Source organism: Paramacrobiotus metropolitanus, unplaced genomic scaffold, assembly GCF_019649055.1.
Source record: "Paramacrobiotus metropolitanus isolate TYO unplaced genomic scaffold, Prichtersi_v1.0 Parri_scaffold0000003, whole genome shotgun sequence".
NCBI lineage: Eukaryota > Metazoa > Tardigrada > Eutardigrada > Parachela > Macrobiotidae > Paramacrobiotus > Paramacrobiotus metropolitanus.
The window spans coordinates 2,643,928-2,662,868 of record NW_026570223.1 but is presented as its reverse complement, the minus strand read 5'-3'; the positions used below and the strand labels follow the sequence as shown (position 1 = coordinate 2,662,868).

The window sequence follows — 18,941 nt, the reverse complement described above, 5'->3', positions numbered from 1 at the left end:
GCCCTTTTGCACTTGTGTGGTTTATGTGCTCCGGTCAGCAAATCTTACACCTGAAGAGAGTTTATGTGTTCTTTTTATGACAAGAAAAGAAAAATTTTCGTAAAAAAACAGAACTGGAGCATCCCAGTAAACACCGTAACAAATACGAAGCACCATCTTTAGCCCTTAAGCGGTACATTGGTTTTGATGGGTATAAGTAGGTAGTAAGGTACTAGGTACCGTAAGAAATGTGCCGCAATATATAGCCTCCAGGTCGGTGTCCTACAGCTAAATTGGCTAACTATGCTCGTTTACTGTGTTTGCTTTTTTGAATTGTCTGGCTTTCTAGACTGTAGGTAAGCATTGTGATAGCTGGTATAGACATTGTGTAAAAATTTCCCCTTTTTAACGAAGCTGGACCACAAATCCACAATCTTCCAGAGGCGCATAATATATGTTAACTTATATAGTTGCTATGTACAAGCTTATTGTTAGTAATATACGCGCATATATACACTTTCTTCCTTGGTCTGATTGTGAGTGATCTACAGTAGATTGTCATAAGTTTAGCTATCGCATATTGGGCACATTCTGTTTTTCTCACACCGCACCGATTGCATTACCAGTATACTTCGAAGTCGAGCAGCCATTGTCGGTGCTTCCTATTACGGCTGCCAAGTTTTGTTCCGTTCTTCCGGCAGTTATAACTGCCGTATGACCGGTTCTTCATTCATCCGTTTATTATAGAATCTATTAATAAAACATAATCGACAGTAGCGACCGGCACCGAGTGTCTAATTTATTATGCAACTCATACTGTCTCATAGTATTGGGAATGTTTTATGTCCCTGCAGTTCACTGTTAAGGTGTGAGCTAATCTGTTAAGTGTACAGTATCTTTGCTTACAGTGTTTAGAATTTTCTTTCGATTGTTAAGTCATCTTCATATTGGAGCATTGGAGCACATTGTCGTATCGCTCTCATGGATTCTCGATTTAAACTTTATTATTTTGATGCACGTGCCAGAGGGGAATTGATTCGACTTATATTTCATGCTGCCGGCGAAGATTTCGAGGATATCAAAGTTTATCAAGGAATGTGGGAAAAACTGAAACCCGGTAATTTGCTTGTAGATTTCTACTTATAAACACATAATCAGTTGTTTGCAAATTTCATCTATATTTAAACCAACGTACGGAAGTGATTCTTGCGCAAGTCGTTAAGCACAGCACGATTAAGGAATCAAATAGCAGAAGCTGTTTTAAGAGACGTTCACATTGTTTTTAAAAATTTGTTGCACCATTCTTTTAGCAATGCCATTTCATACGCTTCCGGTATTGGAAATTGGTGAACAGCAGCTATCGCAGAGTCTCAGCATTGCACGGTATTTGGCTAACATATTTGGTACGATATTGTGCAGTATTTTACTGCCGTTGTTTTACTATAGTCTTAACTCTTTATTTCATAACTGACTGTGCGGTTATTAAACCTGTAATCGGTATTGTGCACACCCTTTTCAGACATGGCCGGAAGGAATAATCTGGAGAAAGCGCTTGTCGACTCCGCAGCAGAACTAATTGACGAGTTATTATCGGATGCACTGAAAATAATCTATGAACGAGAACATAAATATAAAGTATGTATCTTATTAATTTTTAGTCATTTAATATTTCATCCAATGTTTGAATTTCATTTGAAATTATTAATGAATTATGCACTAAGCCTAACGTTAACCGCATTACTGTGTTAATTTCTAAGTTTTTTAAAAGGATGCACAAAGAAGTTGAAAAAATACCATACGCAAATGATTACAATAATTTATCTTATTTGATGGAAGGTTTCTCTGTGACTGTAAGTCGATTTAAACACAGTTAATTTACAACGAACTGCCATAGTGAAGAACACTTTGTTTTCTTTCGATTTTTTAACACCGTGGCCAGTTTTCTAATCGGCTAAGTTCGGTTTTGTGTGCCTGTTTATGTACAATACTTCTATAGGATGTACCATTTGATACAGGGTATACCACTGCTAGTCTAGAAAGTATTTTAATTAATTATGAGTGCTAACAATAATAAGTTAGATATAATCCTAAGGTAAGGGAACCATTCGAAAACAATACGTTTAATACCTTTTTTATAAACAAACAAAAGTCAAACTTTGTTAATGTGGATCATACCACAATTTGTTTCATCAAAATGCTAATCCACGAGTGTGACCTTCAAATCTTAAAACTTACAGGCTCGTGCGACCAAAAAATTTGGTGCTATCACATTACCGGCAAAAATGCACAGACTCGAAGAATTCCATTCCAAATACGGAAAGGGTTATGGGTATATCGTTGGGAATGATGTAAGCTGGCAGTTTAACTTTTAGCTGATTTTATTTGTAAATTAGTATCTTTTATGTAAGGTTGCACAAATAGTTTTCAATTTATTAATATATTATTTATGCCAGAACAACAATTATCCAGTCCTCATAGTGTACTTTTTTATCACGCTGCTATTCTAAGAGCTATAGCGAATTTAAATAAAAAATTTTCAAAGCGCATACAGTACATTATGCACGTTGCATTATATGCCAGATTTTCAAGCACGGATCTACTGTAGATTCTAGAATGTGTATTTGCACTTTATGGATTTACTATGACAGATGTCCCACACATCTCACATGACATGTAAACGCTACGCTGTTAACATGACATGTAACGTTTTTGTTAAACAGCTCACCTACGCCGATCTGGCTGCATATTCGACGTTTGTAAGTGCACCTATTATCCCATTTAATATTATTTACGTTTCAGCTAATGCACCATACTGTTCTTTAAGTTATTGTTGCTGTTTAAGGATCAGATCGTAGCAGCCGCTATTGTTCCTTGGGAATATTTCGAACAGTTTCCTTACCCATCGCAGTTAAAGAAACGAATCCTGGATGGTGAACCCCGACTGTCTCAATATTTCCGATACACGAATTCGTAATAGAGAGTACAAGTACACTTCATTAAGTACAAATTGTACTCTTCAGAGCACCTGGAATTGGCTGGAAATATTTTAGCATGATGCATGGCAAATTATGCAACACCCAGTTTTCTATTCAGAACCCTGAATTGGTAAAAGGTTGATTTGGGAGATGGCATTTGTCAGAATCTGTTGATTTGACCCGCTAATCCGGTTTTTATTTTGATTGATACTGCTCTAACCAGCTTTCTGGTTATTAAAGCGGTGGACTAATTAAAATGGACCATAACTTTGCCTTTACTTAGTGTTAGAGACATATTTATCGTTTCTTGTTTACGTAATACTCAAAAAAGTACATTAATCACGAATTTTTTCCTTTTTCGAGAAATAGCAGCATTATATTATAGAGATTATCAGCGATCTCATTTTCACCTAATTACGTGTAACACGTATTCGTAGCCGTCCTAGCTGTATAAGAAAACTGAAATTAGAAATTTTGGTTCACGCGCACATATTAATCTTCCAGCTTTATAACAGCGATCTACAATTTTACTTGAACTACAGCAAGCTGATATTTGGATAAAAACATTTTAACTGACGAGTCTGACTTTCAGACTTGTTTTTTATACGTTCCGTTAATACACTGTTGCGATCTGTTGCATGTATATGCAAGCATGCAGGCCTCAAAGGTCAGCATGCAAAAAGTTTAGATCAACGATACCACATAATTATTACGTATGCAGACTGGATTAAACTACTTAAGATTGCAATAACAACGACGCAAGTACCGTAAGTTAGTTGCAAAAACACATTTGCAATTGCAGACTGCAGGTCCTCCACAATTACCGTTTTTCAGGATTTATGGGCGCGCGCTTTCGCCATTAAATTGCATTATTGCAGTATACTGCACTCTCCGTCAACTGCAACTTTGAAAATTGTCAGTGATACCTGCAAGTGATACCCTTCCATTCTGGGCTTTTGTTCGCTTCGCCATTGCAGTTTCCAAAAATGTCACCATTTATCATGCTTTTAACAAGTTTGTTTATGCGTAAGTACTTCCATTGCGCTCGCTCCATAGTTTGTATGCACCTTTAAAACTGGTACCGATATATGCAGTAGAAATTATGTAGCATTTTGATCGGCTGCTGATTTATTCTTACAATGCACAAAATAGACTGTAATTTTGAAGTCCCGTAATAGAATTTTTCTTTCATTATTCCGTGTTACCTAAAAATTTTGCAAGGTCAGTCCTGTCACATGTTTTGAAATGAATTGTTTTAATTATCCGTTTATAGGCTAATTAAATTTAAACATAATTGTTGATATACAAAAAGGCTATGTACTGTAAATGGCGCACTATCTCGGTGTTTATACAACTGTAGCTCAGAGACTACCTATAATTGTAAAACCGGCTACTGTAGGTAATTAGTTAATGCGATACCTTTTAGTCGCCGGCTGCAGTTATGGTCAAGTACCCGTGCCCAATCCCGTCGTCTCGGATCACCATCAGCATTTATTTGGACTACAAGGCTTCGATCATTTTCCACCGGCAGCAGAGCAAATGCTACATACACTTCCTGCACCTCATCAGGAACTCCTACCAGTGAGCTCGAATACACAACGTTTATCATAATAAACAAAAGACTCCTGTCGCTGTTAATTTGAAGTAGTACTCGATTCTATTGTAGGGAAGTTCTTTTACTTTAAACATGATATAAGATCGTTTTGTATGCGAGACATAGCAGTGATAACTGATAAGCTTTGAAATAAAATCGCATATTATACTGTATTTGCATTAATACAGCCACCGGCACTACACCCCGAACTTCATAACGGCAACCCATCCGACGTGAAATTAAATATTGCACACACTGAACCGCGTCCTCAGCCGGAAATCCCGCCGGCACTAGACAGTCCCGGCACCCATGACCCTTTCCGCCAACGGGAGGCAGCACTACAGCCTTTCCCCAGCGAAATTCCGCATGTGTTGCAACTGCAGCCACAATCACCTCCTGTCCAGCAGTATCATTACGCCCCTCCAGAGTCCTCATCTGTTAATACTTTCACCCCAATAGCTACTATCAAGTTGCAACACCTTGTGCCTGCACAATTCTTCTCGCAGATGCCGATTCGCACACAGACTTATTTCCCACCAGCTCATAGTCAAATAGGACAAGCACATCCTGCCGGCATTCAGCAACAGACCCTGCCTCAAAAGACCAGATTTAACGCTGCAGATGCCCGGAATATTGTGGATCCTCATAAAGCTGCAACGACGCCCCATTATCGAATTCTCGGTGTACCGGTATGTGGTGTCTGAAATAAAAATTCGCCGTATTACCACGATATGGAACTTTGAACGGGCAGTCAGTGTTCCTTGTAAATCTGTACAAGCTGACTGTCACGCTACACAGATTAGAGCGGGCTTTTTAAATTGGTCAAGTTCGCATATGTATCTGCATTTTTTCATATACAGTACATTACAGATAAAATTATGCGAAACTGACCAACTGTGTTTAGTATGCCTAAGCAGATTACGTAATCTGCATACATGCACTGATGAACACACTGTAATTAAATTTATTTACTGTAAAAATGGGAGTCGTAAGTATTAATATGGAACACGTATAATCATCGTTACTGTTGAATGTAAGTTTTGGCGCATTAATCTAGCAAGGCGCTTCCAGGAACCGGGAACTGGGACTAGTTGGATTCTTTCAAAATTGCATACATAATACTAGCGTTGTATTTTCAGTCTGCTGGATTCCTTGAAGTCAGTTACAATGGATCCGCTCCGCAGTATTCAGGGGCGATTATCGATATACTGGACAAACTATCCGTCATGCTAAATTTCTCCTACGAATTCAGTATCCAGCCGGACCAGCAGTATGGTAAACGACTGCCTGATGGAAGTTGGAATGGGCTGATTCGCAGTTTGGTTTATAATGTAAGCGATAATACGGTGCTAAAACGTATTTTGCCCGTCTTTTATCCAAAGATTGTCACCATTTGGTGCCAGCTTTGTTGAGAATTACATTATCGTTACTACACAAGTTTTTTTTGTTTTTTGTTTACCTCCAGAAAATGGACATCGCTGCCGCTGACCTTTCCGTTACACCAGACCGAGAAACCGTGGTCGACTTTACCACACCGTTCTCTCATTACTCGATGGGAATTTTGGCGCACAAAAACTTCTCGTCTTATGGAGAAGGGAATATTTCGTACATCATTCGCGACACGGCTGACGCCACGTTCCTCAATGTACAAAACAAATTAATATTATAAAACAATTTTATTCTGAGCTGCTTAACCTGATAAAAATAATCTTCCTGTTGTACGAATTCGCAGCAGCAGGGAACTCATACTTTTACAAATTTCGTATAAATAATATTTTTTGAATAGAAATCCCAAGTGGCTAAATACCGTGATATATGGAATAACATTGCGAACAATTTTCCGCATTCCTACATGGAGACGGATCAAGAAGCTATTGAGAAACTGTCTACCGGACCGTATGCCTACATCATGGAATCGTTTGGTTTAAGCAAGGCAGTAGAATCTTCTAATGGTCAGCTACAGGAGCTAGGAAAATTCTGCCCGGCAGGATTTCTTGCCTTTGCTGTACCATCAGGTAATAGAAAGTAATTTTTTAAGTAGCGGTGCTTCAGTTTATCTAGCATTTCCATTTTCGATAGGCTCTCCGCTGCGGGAAAGGTTATCTCTGGGTTTGGCCAGATTAATGGAAAGTGGAGATTTGCAATTCATACTATATCAGCATTTTTCGATGTACTTCCAGCAACAATTCAAAGATATGCAAGCTTCGATGTAGCTGTAATCTGAAACGGTAATTGTTTTGTTTTGGATATGGTTCCGTTTTCTAGAAGTAGAACTACGTATATGTGAACTTCAATACACATCCAGATAAACAAATACATTTTAGTGAAGTATGTCACTGCAGTACAAGTGCATGGCAGTGGTGGAATACGTGTGCTTTACACCAGCAATATATTTATTTCTCTTCTTTTTTGCATCAGTCGCTTCTTTAAAAAAATCAGTGCAGAACATTAGATCGTCGGATGCATGTGTACAGCTTGAGGCGTAAACAGTAAGAAAGACATCGAAATATCAGTATTTAGCACCTTTTCCGCAGTCCGAAATTTTCAGTCAAGATTTGCAATATAATCTTTGTTTACGCAACGTTATGACAAAAATTGCTTTAGCACTTGGTTGATAGGCTCTTGATCGGTTGTGGTGCCGTAACCTATAATGTAATAAAATGCCGCAGTGAAGCACTGGGATTCATACTCGATTAAATTTTCTTTTTTTTTCTTCTTTACCGATTTGTCCGAAACTTTCATCAGTCCACATGAAGTCTTTCCGGTTGTATCCAAACCGCAGACCAGTATATTGGCATTATCGATGTTTAGTAGCGAGTTGACCTGACTGAACTTGCTGCTGATAGCGTCAGCGATTTTAGAAGGTGAACCGGTGGTTCCGGCGCCCTTAAAGGTGTAGAGGTACTGATTTCTGTCGTTATCTGTATAAAATTTGCATTTATAGCTCATAAAGTGTCGTAACGTTAGCAAGAGGTAAAATGGTGTTATGCGGAGGACACGTACAGTACACGATCCTGTCTCCGCCAACCATCGTGGCAGCCGATGCTCCGGCGGTGGCAGTACCCGATGAACAGTCAATCTTGGTGGATCCGCTAACCGGAAGGCAAGATGCGGCTTCACCGGCAGGCTGCGAAAAATTTCAATAATTTCGTGCGAAATTATTTCTCACAAGGAAAATAATATGCCCTCGTAGAAGGCAGAGCAATATAAAGTAAGTAATTATATACACCGGATGTAACTTCCGGTTCTAATTTTAGCAGGCAGTAGCAATTCAAAATAATAATTAGATGCAAGCGCGGGCCCACTACTTTACAAGCAAAATTCTTCGATTGCATATATGTTTATATGCTTTACGCATGTTTGTTCAAGGCCTAGACGCCTACAGAGTATTTACTGATATGCACTATGAAAAAAATTAATGTAATCCGTGCTCGATGCGGTGCATACCACATCGTACACGTATTATGATAAATTTATCATGCTGCAGAAAATGTCAAATATTTTATTTTGTAGGTTTGGTGCATATCGGTCTTACGTTGACAAGCCACAAAGGATCGGTAGGACCAGTGGCACCCATCCAGCTAGTGATCGGGCCAGCGGGACCGGTAACGAAGACCTTGCCGATTGGCTGTGGAGTGCCGACTGGTGTGATTTTACCATTGGCCGCCACGGTGATCTGAGTAGTACAGCTGCCTTGAAAAGCGTAGACTGGCGATTTCAGGTTCTGTGCATCCAGATGCACAATCTGGGTAATGGGTGCATCGCAGAAACCGGCACAGTTGTTGGGCAGGACCACGATGGGAGCGGTGGGCTTGCTTTCAATGCCGACGACGTTCTTGCCCATTTCGATCCAGTAGACACCCTTGTCACCACGCGAGTTCCATTGGTCACCGACACCCCACGAGTTGGCAATCATCCAGTATTTCACGCCGTTCTTGTCGGTGTCCCAACCGATGATACGGACAGCGTGACCCTCCTTTTGTTTAGCTGTTGTGCTAGGTCCACGATAGGCGCCTGCTCATATACGCAAAAAATACGAAAATCGTCTTTATATTTTAAGTCTTCATGTTTTTTTTTTAATTCTTGATTACTTACATTTGTTATAATTAGACGTTCTTGTTATATAATTTAAGTATTAGATTTTACCGTTTTCCGGTTTCCATCCGGCAAAATCGCTCCACACCCGCATATTGGCCGTAAGAGGACCGTTGGCGTAGATATCCTGCTGCATTTTAACGACATTTTCTTGGATCTTAGCTGGCGATGGATTGTCATCCAAATAGCTAGTCCAGAAGCCGTCAACTGGAAAGCAGCGTTACTTCGATTTCTTATGTCGTTATTTGATCTTACGTACATATTGGATGCCTTTCTCACCATATGCAGTATCTTGTGAGGGAGTTTTCCCATAGCCGGTATTTGTGCAGGTCTTGGAGCAAGATAGCGGCATCGGCCCGTCATTGCCCACTGGATATGGCTTACAGCCGACTTTACTGTTGAGATTGCCACCGGTGATGTAACCGGTCAGTGTGGCCCATCGGTAGGCAGTAGCGGTGTTGCCACCCTGATTGCAGCTGGTAAAATAATTAGTTTTTCGTAAATGGATGCTGATACCAAAATTAATAATGCTTAAAATACAAGTTTCCAAGCGCGTTAAGAAGCAAATACGAGCTTTCTTGCAACATTACTTTTGGTCAGGTGTACGGGTTGCATCTTTACACGTGGCAAGGTCCAAAGCGGAGACGTAGATTTGCGATGGTGTTTTGCCGGCGGTGAGTTCAGCAATGCAAATGCGGTCAGATAAAACGCTGGCGGAGGATACAGCCTACGAATAAGGATAGTTCTGGAAATAGTATAATTCCATTCTTAGTCAAAAAACGCTTGCGGTTACGGCCTTTAAGCACTGCGTTCTGATATACTTGCGTTACCATAAATCTCTGCAGTACTCTGATTAATTTACGATTAGAGACATTTTAAAAATTAACTATACAAGTACAGTCGTACCCAGCAAGTGCCGCATTGACCTTGATCGCGGATGTCAGCAATACTCTTGCACTGCGACCATTTCTTGCGGCAATCAAATGAGGTGGGAAGAGTTGCCGGCGCGCGATGTTTGTGATGGATCTGGAATTTGGGCTGCTTTTTCTCCTCATGCTTGGACAAGGAGATTTCTCCTCCTCTGGGTTCAATCACTTTGCCTGGCTTGGCGTCGCTATAAATAGCAATGACAATGTTGACTATTTGCAGGCAGTTAATGACCAGGCCTATACTATCCGGAAACTGATAATGGTCAAGCCTTACACAAAGGTCGCCATAAACGATATTCCCATCACGGCGGTCCAGATAAGCGCTCGAGTCATTTTTGTCGATGACATGCAAAACAATCTTCAAATAGACTGCAGCTGCTATCGCAATCACAACCAGATGATATCGACTAAAAGATGCAACTTTTATATTATTGGAATTAACCTTCGTGATCGTGTGTCGGTAAGTGCAGCAGAAACTCACCCTGCTGCAAACAATGCGATTCTGCATAATTTTTCCCCTGGTTCAGCAGTTTCGGTCATGCTTCAACGGGACAAACACTGCCATTGCGTTCTTGATGAGAGTGCCGCACTCAAGGTGACCAAAACGTGTGGTACCAATCTTGTGCTGGCCGCGTGCGTGCGTTCCGATAACGTACGAAAAGGTCAGTTTTGTGACTGCGCGTGTAACCGCTGCAAATTACCTTTACCCAAAACAGATGCAGTGAACAAACACAACTCTGAAACTGGAATACCTGATCATTGCGCTCATCTGCGGGCACAAAAATTAGCGGACCTATATATGCATTTTTGCAGTAATCAACTTCATTTTGTGACCAATTACGTTTATCTCACTTAATTAAAAATTGGAACCAAGCCTAATACAGCCACTATCTAACTTAAACTGCAAAGATCGTTAATTAATTGGAATAAGGATATCGCTTTCCTTGGATCGATAAATTAAGAAATTAATTAAAGTCTAGTAGATATCCATTTAATTTGTATTACGATATAATATGAGTGCCACTGAAATATATCATAAGTCAAAATTTGAACGATACGTGTTCCACCTAGAGAACGAAAACTTGCTGATTTACAATTGTAGATGTCTGCTGACATTTCACGTTTTCTCATTACTTTTACCGGACATAATTTATTTAGTCTGGTATACCAGACGTACGCAGTTACAGTACATATATAAAAGGAGAATGAAAATATTGGAGAATTACATTTATATTTTCGATACAGTGATATCAAGAATATGTTCCTATTAATTCATGGGGAAATACGAAAATTATATTTTTTCATTGGTTTACAAAGTCACTGGAATATGGTTACAAAATCTTGGACGGCCAGATAAGCGTGAAGTGTAGGTGCGATAACATTTATGCAAAAGCTGTATGTATAATCCACGTCCGTTCCCGGCAATTAATCAACCGTGATGATACCGATGAACCATACAGCACGGTCCATGTAGTACTTCTCACTCACATTTAGATTTTATGATACAAGTATACATAGTATAATTGTAAGTACATATAAAATTATATAGATAGAATATATGTGAAAATTATGAATATCAGCGATCTAACAGGAATGTAAAGCTTCATAATCCACCGCAATTTAAGGACCTGTTGATATGCTTGCAGTGATAACTGCATATTCTACCCTGAATCTACGTAAATGACCATATTCGGGAAACAATTTATCGATAATGTATTTTTTAGAAAGAGCGGAAGTCATTCGGGAACTGAACAACGTTGCATATGGTCATAATTCATTGAACTAATCAGCATGATATTGTTCTTAACAGTTACTGACTGACTTGTGAAACCTTGTCGCTGTTTTATGGAAATGTAATAAACTCGCTGTGAAATCGTACAACAGATATGATTATTAGTTAGCATGGTCCTAAACAGAGTTTTTCAGTTTGCTTTAATTCCGCCATAGTTTGAGTTAAGGAGAACAGATTTTTGCACACCCACTTCAAACAATTATTTTATTTTATCAAATTTTTCAACCGAAAGTAGCGTAGCTTGTCAAAATGCGCTTTAACTCATAAACATAAAAACACCAACCCGAAACCATATCAGCTTTTAGTTACGTATCAACATTCAGCGCGAGCAAGGTTTAAAAAAAGCGAAATCCAACAAAGTGTTCTTCTGATGACCGAATGTGAGGCAACCCATTCGCAAGAGTTGAAATCCAAACGAATCGTTTAGCAGTTGCTGACCATACTGTTCAACGGTTTGGGATCGCTGACCTGAAAAGTAATATTTTGCGTCGCCTTATGGCCGCATAATCCTTGCAAATTATTCATGGGAAAAGGTCACTCAGTCCCTTACCGTATTATCGGACATCTGCATGGTGGCGCAAGCCGACGTTCCGCTCGTATCCAACCCGCAGATCAACACCTGCGAATTGTCGATGTTGTATAGAGCGTTCACTTGGCTGAACTTGCTGCTGATGGCGTCATCAATCGGCGCACCACTGCCGCTAGTGCTTCCGCTCTTAAATGTAAAAAGCCAGTCCTTCTGATCGTTATCTGCAAAAACAGTCAGCTCTAAAGACAGACACGGAAGTTGCCACAGTATTGTGCAGTGCGTACAGAAAACAATCTTGTCTGAGCCAACATATGTTTGAGCAGATGCGCCAGATGTAGCAGTGCCTCCGGTGCAGGAAACTTTAGTGGATCCACTCGCTGGAGGCGAACAAGAGCCAGCCTCGCCACTGGGCTGCAACAAACGCACCATACATACTGTCGTTATGTCATAAAGCTTTTCTTGTGAGTAAGCCACCGGAGGGTTATCAAATTAAATTCACTTCTAATTTCAATAAATATCGTAGCGTAGTTGTTATAACAAAGTTGTATCTCATGTACTGCATAAACCGCTGAAAACGGCTTACATTGATGATCCAAAGAGGATCGCTGGGACCATTGCCACCCATCCAGCTGGTAATTGGTCCAGCGGGGCCGCCCACAAAGAGTTTGCTAATTGGCTGCGGCGATCCAGTTGTGGTGATGGTGCCATCGCCGCCAACGGTCACCTGGGTGACGCAGTTACCCTGGAAGGCATAGCTGTTCGAATTCAGGTCAGTGGAATCCATGCGGACGATCTGGGTGATGGGCGAACTGCAGAATGCACCGCAGTTGTTCGGCATGACAATTACGGGAGCTGTCGGAGAGCCTTCGATGCCAACAACGTTCTTGCCCATTTCTATCCAGTAGACACCCTTGTCACCACGGGAATTCCACTGATCACCGACACCCCAGGAATTGGCAATTAGCCAGTATTTAATGCCATTCGCATCGACGTCCCACCCAATGATACGAACAGCGTGACCTTCTTGCTTCTTCGCGGTCGGACTAGGCCCACGGTAGGCACCTAGATTTACACAGTGCGACGGTCTTAAAACTGTTGGCCGGTGATTTCCGTTCGGTAAACTTGATGCGTAACGCAAAACATTGAAGTATTAGGGTTGAAGACAAAAGACAGAGATATACAGTTGTCAATCCGGCGAAGTCTATAGTTGATGACCGTTGTGGCTTACCGCTTGACGTTTTCCAACCGCTCCAATCGCTCCAAATTCGGATGGAAGCGGTAATGGGGCCGTTGGCATACAGGTCTTGCTGCATTTTGTTGACGTTGTCCTGGATCTTGGCCGACGTTGGGTTGTCTCCAAGGTAGCTGGTCCAGTAACTGTCAACTGAAAGAAAAAAAGCGTAATTCGTAAAGCTTCGTTATTCTCCTTCTCATCAAATGGCGCACTTACCGTATGCGGTATCGTCTTGTGGAGTTTTGTCGTAGTCACTGTTGGTGCAGCTGTCCGAGCACGATAGTGGCATAGGACCGTCATTGCCAACTGGATATGGTTTACAGCCGACTTTGCTGTTAAGATTGCCACCGGTCATGTAACCAGTCAGAGTAGCCCATTTGTATGCGTTTTCTGTGGCTCCTCCCACCTCACAACTGCAACATAATATACTTCTATACAATTTGTATCAAACAAAATTAAGTACTACGCAGATCGGATTCCATCTGTACGTACGAAATTACTAATTTTAATTGCTTGGGAGTAAAATTATATGGAACTCACTTCTCATCAGGAGTGCGGGTAAGGTCTTTGCACGTGGCCAAATCCAAAGCGGAAACGTAGATTTGGGATGGTGTCTTGCCGGCTGTCAGTTCGGCGATACAAAGACGGTCAGATAGAACGCTGGCAGATGAAACGGCCTAAAGAATCATGTTGTCCGTTTGCAATCATATCCGCACAGCCGCGAAGTTATGATTAGCCGCTCCAAAGCCAAACAATACGATTTGTGCATATAGATATACTTACCCAGCAAGTGCCGCACTGGCCTTGATCTCGGATATCCAGGATACTCTTGCACTGCGGCCATTTTTTGCGAGCGTCAAATGATTTGGGAAGGGTAGCAGGCGCACGGTGCTTATGATGGATCTGGAATTTCGGTTGTTTCTTCTGCTCGTGCTTTGACAGGGGAACATGTCCTCCTCTGGGTGTTATCACTTTCCCTGGCTTGGCGTTGCTATACAATTAGGAAATGTTGTTACAATTTAAGATGTTAAGCATTCGTGCGCAAAACCGCTGTACACTTACGCAAAGGTGACAAAACCAGCCACTGCTACAAGAGCGAGAAGAACCAAAACCCGCGTCATTTTTAGCAGTGCTACTGTTCCTCAACTAAACAACCGAATCTGTGGTAGATCCAGTTGAACCGAGCTGATTTATATACCTTGCTGTGAACCTCCAAAGCTTTATCATGGGAAAATTACCCTGTCCATAATAAACCACATGCGCATAAATTCTTCCCCACTTCAGCAATTTTAGCCTGTTCCTGTGTGATCAACAGTTTTTTTTACAGACGGTTTACCGGAATCCACTTAATTAAAGGGTGACCGATCAAAATGTCGTGCGAACTCAATGGTGCTTAGTCAGGCGTGGCGAACGCTGCAGCCGCCAATTGCAGCAGCCGCGCAGCTGTCCTCAGCGCTATTTCGGCATTAAATATGCGACAGCACTGCACAGTTCTCCGTAAGTATTGTTTGCAAAATTTTATTTCTCGAAAGAACGTGAACACACTAAGAATGTAACAAACGTGTGATAAAAGTTTAACTTGCCTGCTTAAACTGCTGCTTCATGTGTTTATATATACAGTACTGTAATAGTGGAAGTTATTCCCAACGTTAGTATTTCAATGCAAGCATCCAAAGGCAGCCGACTTGCAAATCTACCGTAATGCCTCAGTTCTGCCGTTGAAAATCGCACGATAAGGGATATAAACAAAATGTATAACAAGGACAAAAGATGGTAGCTAGTACATATTTCAAATAAGTCATGTGGTATCATTTCCATTTTAGCGTTATTAAAATATCAAGAAATCATGTTCACTTTTCGATGTTTAGAGTTAACTTGCAAAATGATTGTTCAACAAGCACATCTTTAGCCGCGAATGGCGCTGAATACGATTTCTTAAGAACACCTTAAATTGGGTTGGCGGTAAAGTTGCGTCTGACTGACGCTCCTAGAGGCATGGTTGGAATTTTAAATTATCTTTGATGACCTCTGGTTTTTAATGGCATCTGGTGTGGATCCAAATTCATCATCCAATAGACATGCAAGCTATAGGGCGGAGTAACAAATGCCAATACTGGTGATAGGGATATTACGATATCGTTTGTTGTTTCCACGTGTGGAACGCAAATGTAAATTAAATTTCTGATGTTAAGGGGACAAATTTTTAATGTTAAAGGGATTGAAACAAGGATTCAGAAACCACGTGGTTTATTAGTCTTTACGTAATGTTTCTTAATTTTAGCCGTTTTTTGAAACGATTGATTCTATAAACTTTGTCAGTACAACACTGATGTTTTCGTGTTACTCCGTGCTTTTGCACTTGACGTGTTTTATGTTTTACTTACTTTCATGTGGTAAACGAACTGGAGCATGGTGCGCGTGACCTTTTCATGATACATATTGTTAAATTACTGTTACCAGTGTTACGACAAGAGCGACCAAGTAAACCAGACTTCAGTGTCAGTTTTATTCGTGATGTTGAAGCACGCCACCACGATTTAGCGGTTGCAATAGTCAGTAAAAACAACCCGGTAAAATACGAGTACCATCACTTCAGTGAGATGTACCGCGATAATAAGTTGGCAAAAAGGATATTTTTCTTGTGCAGAACAACACACATTTTAAAGCGTTTTGTAGCACAGTTGTAATCAGGGACGGCAGTCGTGTAGGATCATGAGACCGTTTAGCATTTGGTGACCAGGCTTCGGATTGGTTGTGGTTGAGACACCTGAAATACAAATTGCCATTGTTACTGCAAATCCTCAACCAGATGTACCGATACCATTATAAAACGTCATTTTTCTTACCGATTTATCGGAAACCTTCATTGTTGCACAGGCTGTCTTTCCGGCCGTATCCAAACCGCACAGCAACACGTTAGCGTTGTCAATATTCACCATGGAGTTCACTTGGGCGAACTTGGTCTTAATGCCATCACCAATGTAGGCACCGCTGCCGCTCGTGCTGCCACCCTTGAAGGTGAAGAGGAATTCCTTCTGGTCGTTATCTGTATGTAGATATGACTGTTAGTGTTGGCTGATTTAGTTTGCTTTTGATAGTAATTTCACGATAGAGCATCTGGTAAGTATAGAACACTTACAGTAAGCGATCTTGTCTGATCCGACCATCGTCTGGGCAGCAGCTCCTGCAGTGGCAGTGCCGCGACCACAGTCAACCTTGGTTGATCCGCTAACAGGCAGGCAGTTGCCGGCTTCGCCTTGAGGCTGTAAAAATTTTTTTGCTTAGTATTTCAACTACGAGCATCACGGTAACACAAGTGCAGATGTAAACATACAATGAATTTCTTGCCTAAAAATTGTTCATATGACAAGCAGTACCACCCGACCATGTAACTTACATTGATGATCCACAGAGGGTCAGTGGGGCCGTTGGCACCCATCCAGCTGGTAATCGGACCAGCAGGGCCACCGATGAAGACCTTAGCGATGGGTTGAGGAGATCCGACTGGGGTGATCTTTCCACCAGCACTAACGGTCACTTGGGTGGTGCAGTTACCAGAGAAAGCATAGGCGGGAGAGTTCAGATTCTTGGCATCCAAATGGACAATCTGGGTGATAGGCGAATCGCAGAAGCCAGTGCAGGTGTTGGGCATAACGACAATGGGAGCCGTTGGGCTGTCTTCGATGCCGACGACGTTTTTGCCCATTTCGATCCAGTAGACACCCTTGTCACCACGCGAGTTCCATTGGTCACCGACACCCCACGAGTTGGCAATCATCCAGTATTTCACGCCGTTCTTGTCAGTGTTCCAACCAATGATGCGGACAGCGTGACCTTCCTTTCGTTGAGCAGTGGGACCAGGTCCGCGGTAGGCACCTATGAGAATTGCATCAGTGTTACATGTTGCACAGGTGAATGTCGCTTTGATTAATGAAAAGAATTAGAAAGCGTGTTTTCATTGGAATTTGAAGTACTTGTAATTAATTCTTATAATATCCGTATATTGTTTTGGTCGGCTCCGGTAATTACCGTTTTCTGGTTTCCAGCTAGAGAAGTCGCTCCATACGCGCATGGAAACGGTGATTGGGCCGTTGGCATAAAGGTCTTGCTGCATCTTGACGACGTTTTCCTGGATCTTGGCTTGGGTTGGGTTTTCATCAAGATAGCTAGTCCAGTAACCATCAACTACCATCCACAGCAATTTTATTTCATAATACTCCCTTTTACTGCCGAATCAGCGAGTTTACCGTATGCGGTATCTTGAGCAGGACTCTTGCCATAGCCGCTGTTGGTGCAGCTTTTGGAGCAGGACAACGGCATGGGACCATCATTGCCAACTGGGTACGGCTTGCATCCGACTTTGCTGTTAAGGTTGCCACCGGTGACGAAGCCCTGAATGGTAGCCCATTTGTAGGCATTGGCAGTGTTGCCACCTTGGTTGCAGCTACGAGAAGAAATGCCGGAATCAGAGTCAGTATCGCCTCATAGTTCCATTTGTATACATTGACCTTTGCGCAAGATACGGCTACTTTTTTTCAAAGGTTCCCTGTCCTGCTTACTTTTGGTCAGGAGTGCGAGAAGAGTCCTTGCAAGTGGCAATATCCAAAGCCGAGACGTAGGTTTGGGATGGGGTTTTGCCAGCGGTCAATTCAGCGATACAGAGACGGTCGGACAGAACGCTGGCAGATGAAACAGCCTAAACGTTGCCGTAAAAATTATAGTGTTAACATTACTCACTGATCAACGATAGAGTAATTAATCACTTGCGCACATACCCAGCAGGTACCGCATTGACCTTGATCACGGATATCGGAAATACTCTTGCACTGAGACCATTTTGTGCGGGCATCGAAAGAAGGGGGAAGAGTGGCCGGAGCGCGATGTTTGTGATGGATCTGGAATCCCGGTTGTTTCTTCTTCTCGTGCTTGGACAGTGGGATTTCACCTCCCCTCGGCTCAATAACTTTGCCGGGCTTGGCATCACTGCAGTTGACAAGGACACAGTATTACGCGCTGTATGATAATGGCAGCCGCCAAATCCATCACTTACGCAAAGCTGACCAATGCAGCCAGTGCCACAAGGGCGGTCAAAAGGAAGATACGAGCCATGTTGTCGGTAACAGTAACCAGATGGGTTTGCTGCGGATGGATTGTCTGATCCTACCTGAAGTCCAAGTGAGCCGATTGGTTTCTGTTTTATATATCCATTAGTGTATCTACCCACAATGGGGAATCGGTTTGCCAATAACAGCCTGATTTTGCATAAAATTTTTCCCCGGCTTCAGCACTTTTAGCCATGTTTCAATGGGAGAGTCACGTTTTCGCAGCGTTTTTAATTAACAGGCACTTGTAGTATCCAGTTGGTCTGCTACTGAAGGTACTCGAAAAACTATCAAGAAAACTGCAATTTTTTTCGGGTTTAGCGCTTTTGACAAAAGGGCTAGCCTGTAATTTTTGGATGGTAATCATTTTTCGAGGTCAGATGTCTTAATGTGGCCTGAACGTCGACATTTGTGCAAGTATCAACACGGCAACACCTGAAAACTTGCCATTTGCATTCGTGATAAATTCTACTAACAGTAGTCTCTTATTCTTCGAAACTTTCGCCGGTGGTTCGCATTTCGTCGAAAATCGTTACAAATATTTCTCGCGCATGTGTCTAGTACATACAGTATCTGTGTTTGAGTCTATACTATCAAAATAAGGTGAATAATTTTTAAATATTGTAATGAGATAAGTAATAGAACTTTACAATCATCGTAACAAAAGTTTCACTACTCGTATCACGCATGGTATACTGAACATTTAGTGGTT

General features: G+C 41.6%; 5 protein-coding genes and 1 long non-coding RNA gene across 9 annotated transcripts; 3 read left to right on the top strand and 3 right to left on the bottom strand.

Annotated features, from left to right (window-relative positions):
- The first annotated feature begins 345 nt into the window (after positions 1 to 345).
- LOC129596856 (glutathione S-transferase 1-like) lies at positions 346 to 3,163 on the top strand. 3 transcript variants are annotated; one of them, XM_055494245.1, is made up of 7 exons: positions 346 to 515; positions 916 to 1,096; positions 1,290 to 1,382; positions 1,499 to 1,614; positions 2,217 to 2,327; positions 2,700 to 2,735; positions 2,822 to 3,163. In XM_055494245.1, exons 2-7 carry the CDS (start codon positions 961 to 963, stop codon positions 2,951 to 2,953), a joined length of 624 nt encoding a protein of 207 aa, XP_055350220.1. In that variant the 5' UTR covers positions 346 to 515; positions 916 to 960; the 3' UTR covers positions 2,954 to 3,163. The 3 variants fall into 3 exon arrangements, with proteins under 3 accessions (XP_055350220.1, XP_055350229.1, XP_055350217.1); XM_055494254.1 differs by having other exon boundaries at positions 346 to 1,096; positions 2,828 to 3,163; XM_055494242.1 differs by having other exon boundaries at positions 346 to 1,096.
- A 563-nt stretch (positions 3,164 to 3,726) lies between these two features.
- Positions 3,727 to 9,087, top strand: LOC129592466 (uncharacterized). 2 transcript variants are annotated; one of them, XM_055488521.1, is made up of 8 exons: positions 3,727 to 3,980; positions 4,381 to 4,535; positions 4,737 to 5,237; positions 5,688 to 5,879; positions 6,014 to 6,193; positions 6,335 to 6,563; positions 6,628 to 6,776; positions 8,062 to 9,087. In XM_055488521.1, the coding sequence occupies exons 1-7, from the start codon at positions 3,941 to 3,943 to the stop codon at positions 6,759 to 6,761; spliced, it is 1,431 nt and encodes a 476-aa protein (XP_055344496.1). In that variant the 5' UTR covers positions 3,727 to 3,940; the 3' UTR covers positions 6,762 to 6,776; positions 8,062 to 9,087. The 2 variants fall into 2 exon arrangements, with proteins under 2 accessions (XP_055344496.1, XP_055344489.1); XM_055488514.1 differs by lacking the exon at positions 8,062 to 9,087 and having other exon boundaries at positions 6,628 to 7,446.
- Positions 6,921 to 10,005, bottom strand: LOC129592447 (cruzipain-like). Its single transcript, XM_055488492.1, has 9 exons — positions 9,847 to 10,005; positions 9,550 to 9,757; positions 9,234 to 9,370; positions 8,923 to 9,119; positions 8,695 to 8,850; positions 8,084 to 8,562; positions 7,552 to 7,675; positions 7,270 to 7,469; positions 6,921 to 7,193 (listed from the first exon to the last, which is right to left on the bottom strand). The coding sequence occupies exons 1-9, from the start codon at positions 9,918 to 9,920 to the stop codon at positions 7,149 to 7,151; spliced, it is 1,620 nt and encodes a 539-aa protein (XP_055344467.1). The 5' UTR covers positions 9,921 to 10,005; the 3' UTR covers positions 6,921 to 7,148.
- On the top strand, positions 9,157 to 11,444 carry LOC129592482 (uncharacterized). Its single transcript, XR_008690980.1, has 3 exons — positions 9,157 to 10,032; positions 10,103 to 10,234; positions 11,297 to 11,444. It is a non-coding gene; the product is annotated as an uncharacterized LOC129592482 (long non-coding RNA).
- Positions 11,445 to 11,490: 46 nt separating this feature from the next.
- LOC129592456 (cathepsin B-like cysteine proteinase 5) lies at positions 11,491 to 14,350 on the bottom strand. Its single transcript, XM_055488504.1, has 9 exons — positions 14,190 to 14,350; positions 13,911 to 14,118; positions 13,668 to 13,804; positions 13,344 to 13,540; positions 13,122 to 13,277; positions 12,477 to 12,955; positions 12,178 to 12,304; positions 11,915 to 12,114; positions 11,491 to 11,832 (listed from the first exon to the last, which is right to left on the bottom strand). Exons 1-9 carry the CDS (start codon positions 14,246 to 14,248, stop codon positions 11,788 to 11,790), a joined length of 1,608 nt encoding a protein of 535 aa, XP_055344479.1. The 5' UTR covers positions 14,249 to 14,350; the 3' UTR covers positions 11,491 to 11,787.
- A 1,269-nt stretch (positions 14,351 to 15,619) lies between these two features.
- Positions 15,620 to 18,337, bottom strand: LOC129594592 (uncharacterized). The gene is made up of 9 exons (XM_055491335.1): positions 18,178 to 18,337; positions 17,903 to 18,110; positions 17,687 to 17,823; positions 17,375 to 17,571; positions 17,157 to 17,312; positions 16,525 to 17,003; positions 16,267 to 16,390; positions 15,974 to 16,173; positions 15,620 to 15,894 (listed from the first exon to the last, which is right to left on the bottom strand). Exons 1-9 carry the CDS (start codon positions 18,234 to 18,236, stop codon positions 15,850 to 15,852), a joined length of 1,605 nt encoding a protein of 534 aa, XP_055347310.1. The 5' UTR covers positions 18,237 to 18,337; the 3' UTR covers positions 15,620 to 15,849.
- Between the last annotated feature and the right edge of the window lie 604 nt (positions 18,338 to 18,941).

Excerpts from the sequence above, each read along its gene's own strand:
- LOC129592466 (XM_055488521.1), top strand. The coding sequence starts at position 3,941 with ATGTCACCATTTATCATGCTTTTAACAAGTTTGTTTATGC. Across the intron at positions 4,536-4,736 it reads CTCATCAGGAACTCCTACCA|CCACCGGCACTACACCCCGA; the intron begins GTGAGCTCGAAT and ends GCATTAATACAG. Across the intron at positions 6,564-6,627 it reads TGCCTTTGCTGTACCATCAG|GCTCTCCGCTGCGGGAAAGG; the intron begins GTAATAGAAAGT and ends CATTTTCGATAG.
- LOC129594592 (XM_055491335.1), bottom strand. The coding sequence starts at position 18,236 with ATGGCTCGTATCTTCCTTTTGACCGCCCTTGTGGCACTGGCTGCATTG. Across the intron at positions 17,313-17,374 it reads TGCTCAAGATACCGCATACG|TTGATGGTTACTGGACTAGC; the intron begins GTAAACTCGCTG and ends TGTGGATGGTAG. Across the intron at positions 17,004-17,156 it reads TAGCTGGAAACCAGAAAACG|GTGCCTACCGCGGACCTGGT; the intron begins GTAATTACCGGA and ends CAATTCTCATAG.
- LOC129592447 (XM_055488492.1), bottom strand. The coding sequence starts at position 9,920 with ATGTCATCGACAAAAATGACTCGAGCGCTTATCTGGACCGCCGTGATG. Across the intron at positions 9,371-9,549 it reads GTCAATGCGGCACTTGCTGG|GCTGTATCCTCCGCCAGCGT; the intron begins GTACGACTGTAC and ends CCTTATTCGTAG. Across the intron at positions 8,563-8,694 it reads CGGATGGAAACCGGAAAACG|GCGCCTATCGTGGACCTAGC; the intron begins GTAAAATCTAAT and ends GTATATGAGCAG.
- LOC129596856 (XM_055494245.1), top strand. The coding sequence starts at position 961 with ATGGATTCTCGATTTAAACTTTATTATTTTGATGCACGTGCCAGAGGG. Across the intron at positions 1,383-1,498 it reads GTATTTGGCTAACATATTTG|ACATGGCCGGAAGGAATAAT; the intron begins GTACGATATTGT and ends CACCCTTTTCAG. Across the intron at positions 2,736-2,821 it reads TGGCTGCATATTCGACGTTT|GATCAGATCGTAGCAGCCGC; the intron begins GTAAGTGCACCT and ends TTGCTGTTTAAG.
- LOC129592456 (XM_055488504.1), bottom strand. The coding sequence starts at position 14,248 with ATGACGCGGGTTTTGGTTCTTCTCGCTCTTGTAGCAGTGGCTGGTTTT. Across the intron at positions 14,119-14,189 it reads GCTGGTTTTGTCACCTTTGC|CAACGCCAAGCCAGGGAAAG; the intron begins GTAAGTGTACAG and ends CTAATTGTATAG. Across the intron at positions 12,956-13,121 it reads CGGTTGGAAAACGTCAAGCG|GTGCCTACCGTGGGCCTAGT; the intron begins GTAAGCCACAAC and ends GTGTAAATCTAG.